The 5,031-nt window shown below is 33.3% G+C and overlaps 1 protein-coding gene across 1 annotated transcript in view; it reads left to right on the top strand.

Moving 5' to 3' along the window:
- LOC107588115 (serine/threonine-protein kinase NLK-like) overlaps positions 1-2,891 on the top strand; it is an 88,038-nt gene extending 85,147 nt beyond the window's left edge. The window contains exon 14 of the mRNA XM_016276128.1: positions 2,812-2,891. Within this exon, the coding sequence (XP_016131614.1) occupies positions 2,812-2,866 (55 nt within the window). The 3' untranslated portion in view covers positions 2,867-2,891. The remainder of the gene's footprint in view (positions 1-2,811) is intronic.
- The last annotated feature ends 2,140 nt before the right edge of the window (positions 2,892-5,031 follow it).

Raw genomic sequence — 5,031 nt, 5'->3', positions numbered from 1 at the left:
GTTGTTTGTGCATCTTTTTCTTCCACACTTTTTCCTTCCACTCAACTTTGTTAACATGCTTGGATACCGCACTCTGTGAACAGCCAGCTTCTTTGGCAATTAATGTTTGTGGCTTACCCTCCTTGTGAAGGGTGTCAATGATTGTCTTGTGGACAACTGTCAGATCAGCAGTCTTCCCCATGCTTGTGTAGCCTAGTGAACCAAACTGAGAGGCCATTTTGAAGGCTCAGGAAACCTTTGCAGGTGTTTTGAGTTGATTAGCTGATTGGCATGTCACCATATTCTAATTTGTTGAGAGAGTGAATTGGTGGGTTTTTGTTAAATGTGAGCCAAAATCATCACAATTAAAAGAACCAAAGACTTAAACTACTTCAGTCTGTGTGCATTGAATTTATTTAATACACAAGTTTCACAATTTGAGTTGAATTACTGAAATAAATGAACTTTTCCACAACATTCTAATTTATTGAGATGCACCTGTATTTTATCATTTAAATTATATTTAAATCATTTAGATGTTTATTTATTCGGGTAATTAATATTATTATTTTACATTTCAGAAGTGAGAAGGAGATTTTTAACATTACAAAAGCTGCTGACAGTTGTGGCAGGGGTTTAAATGTGATCAGTTTTTTTTTATTATTATGTTGTAATGCTAAAAAAGTATTGGTCCTACATGCTTTTTTTTTGTTTTAATTTTGAAATTAAATAAGAGCCAGAAAGTGGTTGACAGATTTTGAGATTCACCCTCATGTCCATGTTCTCATCCTCATGGTTAACAGGCATGCCAAATCAAATCCAGTGAGCATGACTGTCATTTTTTTAAGGGGAACCATGTTTTGGAAGTGCGAAGGCAACAAGGCAACATGCCATTGTTTAATATTTAAGCAAACGTTTTTACATAAAAGTGTGTTTAATGTTGAGTGTTTTTGCTTACAAGCTTACAACCAGAGCCTGGTAGATTACTTACAAATTATAGTCTGTTACTGATTCCAAATTACATGACAAAAACTGTAGTTAGTAACGTAATCCATTATATTACCCATTTTAGGTAGTGTAATCAGACTACTTTTAGATTACTTTTGACCTAACTAGTTTATCACATCAATTTAAATTAGGGCTGGGTAAAAATTATCGATATCTCGATATTAATCGATTCTCATTTTTATGGAACGATATCGATTCTTAAATCCCAAGAATCGATTATTCTAGCCTGTTTTCAATTAATGGACGGAACGTTGAAGGGCATTCCCCAGCCAATGTATCGCAATAAGCATTGTGCTTTGGTACTTTTAATATGAAACAAAGTCTCAGATTTCCATTGTATTGCAATATTTAAACAATAAATGCCGTTTTGGCGCTGTTTAATGTGAAGTGACAGATCGCTGTTATGCCTCAGTTCAACAACCAGTTTCAGCACAAAATAAGCATGACTAAACATCCGAAGGTAAGTTAAAAGAAACAGTAGAACTTTACTATCCGTATCTTGTCTCATGTAATCGCTCAATCAGTGTTGGCTTGTAAACAATATTACATAACGTCACATTTACCTCAGAAAAAAAAACATATTCGGTGACCATAAACTCATTAGTCATATAGAAAAATAAACTGTTGAGAGGGGCATTTTGCTTAAAATATGCACCATATAACATATTCAGTATATTTTTTACTGTTCTTCACTGTTTAATTTATGTTTGAATAAATCCATAAAGTTTTTATGACAGTCATTTGTTTATATTTCAAAAAAACGAACTGAAGTAGAAATATTATTATGTAACTGTAACTTTATTATTGTAAAAACTTCATTAATTTTAACCTTCAATATTATAGTAATGTAGTAGCCTACCAGCTGACTCTCATGTATATTTTACAGCATTAGTTGAGAGATTTTTTTTTCCTTGAGAAAATTTGGCATGTACTGTACCTGATATATATCCAAAATAATCGATATTGAATCTAATCGAATCGAATTGGTAATCGAATCGAATCGCAAGCTTGTGAATGAGAATAGAATCGAATCGTGAAATTTGTGTCAAAACCCAGCCCTAATTTAAATAGTATAATGTTGTAGCATATTGATATAAAAATACACAGAATATATTTCATTCATTGTAATTAACAAATACAGAGGTTCAGATGACAAAAAAAAAAAGTTTGGGAATGCCGACATTGCATGTAAATAAGAAATAACATGAATTTGTGCATTTTAATGTGTTTGAAAGACACAAGCCTCCCAACGACAGTAATACAAGGTTAAATAACCTAGTGATAATTCCAATAAAAATTGTGTTAATCAATAGTTGATGCAATATTGAAACACTTCTTAAACCTGTAATGGTTTTGTAAATCCAGTGGTCAAATGCTGCGTAGCCACCTGACTAATGACTGGTCTTTGTGTGAACGTCCACAAAACTGGAAGACTTTCTGAGTGTGTATACGAGGTAGACTATTTTAGAAAGGAACATTTGAAAGATGCAAAAGAGGAATTAGGGAGAAAAGTGTGCTATTGTATGCATATGTAATCACGTAATCAATGAAAAAGTAACTGGATTCTGATTAAGAGTATTTTAAAATTCAATTTAATCTAATTACAAGTACTTAATTTTTGGAATCTGATTACATAATACATTTACATGTAATCAGTTACTACCCAGCTCTGCTTAAAACTACTGAAACTTTTGGTGTCCTGACAAATCTGGGGCTTTTCAAGCTTATTTTGCAATTTATTTGTCAGTGTCTCAACACTAGATGGAGACATCTCCTTAACCTTAAAGCAAGACATAACAATCCCTCTCTTCTTTCTGTGTACAGCTCAACAGTAGCTCAGCCTTCTGAGATGCCTCCATCTCCTCTGGTTTGGGAGTAGCTGAGGACGGCGGAGAAGATGACGATGAGGAATACGACAACTGTAGCCAAATTCCTTGACACGTCTGTGTGTGGTGGCTCTTGATGCCTTGACCCCAGCCTCAGTCCATTCCTTGTGAAGTTCACTCAAATTCTTGAATCGATTTTGCTTGACAATCCTCATAAGGCTGTGGTTCTCTCGGTTGGTTGTGCATCTTTTTCTTCCACACTTTTTCCTTCCACTCAACTTTCATTTAACATGCTTGGATACAGCACTCTGTGAACAGCCAGTTTCTTTGGCAATGAATGTTTGTGGCTCCTTGTGAAGGGTGTCAATGATTGTCTTGTGGACAACTGTCAGATCAGCAGTCTTCCCCATGCTTGTGTAGCCTAGTGAACCAAACTGAGAGGCCATTTTGAAGGCTCAGGAAACCTTTGCAGGTGTTTTGAGTTGATTAGCTGATTGGCATGTCACCATATTCTAATTTGTTGAGAGAGAGAATTGGTGGGTTTTTGTTAAATGTGAGCCAAAATCATCACAATTAAAAGAACCAAAGACTTAAACTACTTCAGTCTGTGTGCATTGAATTTATTTAATACACAAGTTTCACAATTTGAGTTGAATTACTGAAATAAATGAACTTTTCCACAACATTCTAATTTATTGAGATGCACCTGTATTTTATCATTTAAATTATATTTAAATCATTTAGATGTTTATTTATTCGGGTAATTAATATTATTATTTTACATTTCAGAAGTGAGAAGGAGATTTTTAACATTACAAAAGCTGCTGACAGTTGTGGCAGGGGTTTAAATGTGATCAGTTTTTTTTTATTATTATGTTGTAATGCTAAAAAAGTATTGGTCCTACATGCTTTTTTTTTGTTTTAATTTTGAAATTAAATAAGAGCCAGAAAGTGGTTGACAGATTTTGAGATTCACCCTCATGTCCATGTTCTCATCCTCATGGTTAACAGGCATGCCAAATCAAATCCAGTGAGCATGACTGTCATTTTTTTAAGGGGAACCATGTTTTGGAAGTGCTTTGGGTTGAAGGCAACATGCCATTGTTTAATATTTAAGCAAACGTTTTTACATAAAAGTGTGTTTAATGTTGAGTGTTTAACTGTTATTGCTTACAACCAGAGCCTGGTAGATTACTTACAAATTATAGTCTGTTACTGATTCCAAATTACATGACAAAAACTGTAGTTAGTAACGTAATCCATTATATTACCCATTTTAGGTAGTGTAATCAGACTACTTTTAGATTACTTTTGACCTAACTAGTTTATCACATCAATTTAAATTAGGGCTGGGTAAAAATTATCGATATCTCGATATTAATCGATTCTCATTTTTATGGAACGATATCGATTCTTAAATCCCAAGAATCGATTAGTCTAGCCTGTTTTCAGTTAATGGACGGAACATTGAAGGGTACTTCCCATCCAATAAATCGCAATAAGCGTTGTGCTTTGGTACTGTTATTATGAAACAAAGTCTCAGATTTCAAATTCTGTCCATTGTACAATATTTAAACAATAAATGCCGTTTTGGCGCTGTTTAATGTGAAGTGACAGATCGCTGTTATGCCTCAGTTCAACAACCAGTTTCAGCACAAAATAAGCATGACTAAACATCCGAAGGTAAGTTAAAAGAAACAGTAGAACTTTACTATCCGTATCTTGTCTCATGTAATCGCTCAATCAGTGTTGGCTTGTAAACAATATTACATAACGTCACATTTACCTCAGAAAAAAAAACATATTCGGTGACCATAAACTCATTAGTCATATAGAAAAATAAACTGTTGAGAGGGGCATTTTGCTTAAAATATGCACCATATAACATATTCAGTATATTTTTTACTGTTCTTCACTGTTTAATTTATGTTTGAATAAATCCATAAAGTTTTTATGACAGTCATTTGTTTATATTTCAAAAAAACGAACTGAAGTAGAAATATTATTATGTAACTGTAACTTTATTATTGTAAAAACTTCATTAATTTTAACCTTCAATATTATAGTAATGTAGTAGCCTACCAACTGACTCTCATGTATATTTTACAGCATTAGTTGAGAGATTTTTTTTTCCTTGAGAAAATTTGGCATGTACTGTACCTGATATATATCCAAAATAATCGATATTGAATCAAATCGAATCGAATTGGTAATCGAA

This window comes from Sinocyclocheilus grahami, unplaced genomic scaffold, assembly GCF_001515645.1.
Source record: "Sinocyclocheilus grahami isolate Dianchi unplaced genomic scaffold, SAMN03320097.WGS_v1.1 scaffold6.1, whole genome shotgun sequence".
NCBI lineage: Eukaryota > Metazoa > Chordata > Actinopteri > Cypriniformes > Cyprinidae > Sinocyclocheilus > Sinocyclocheilus grahami.
The sequence above is the reverse complement of the archived record's forward strand: the minus strand, read 5'-3'. Positions and strand labels throughout refer to the sequence as shown.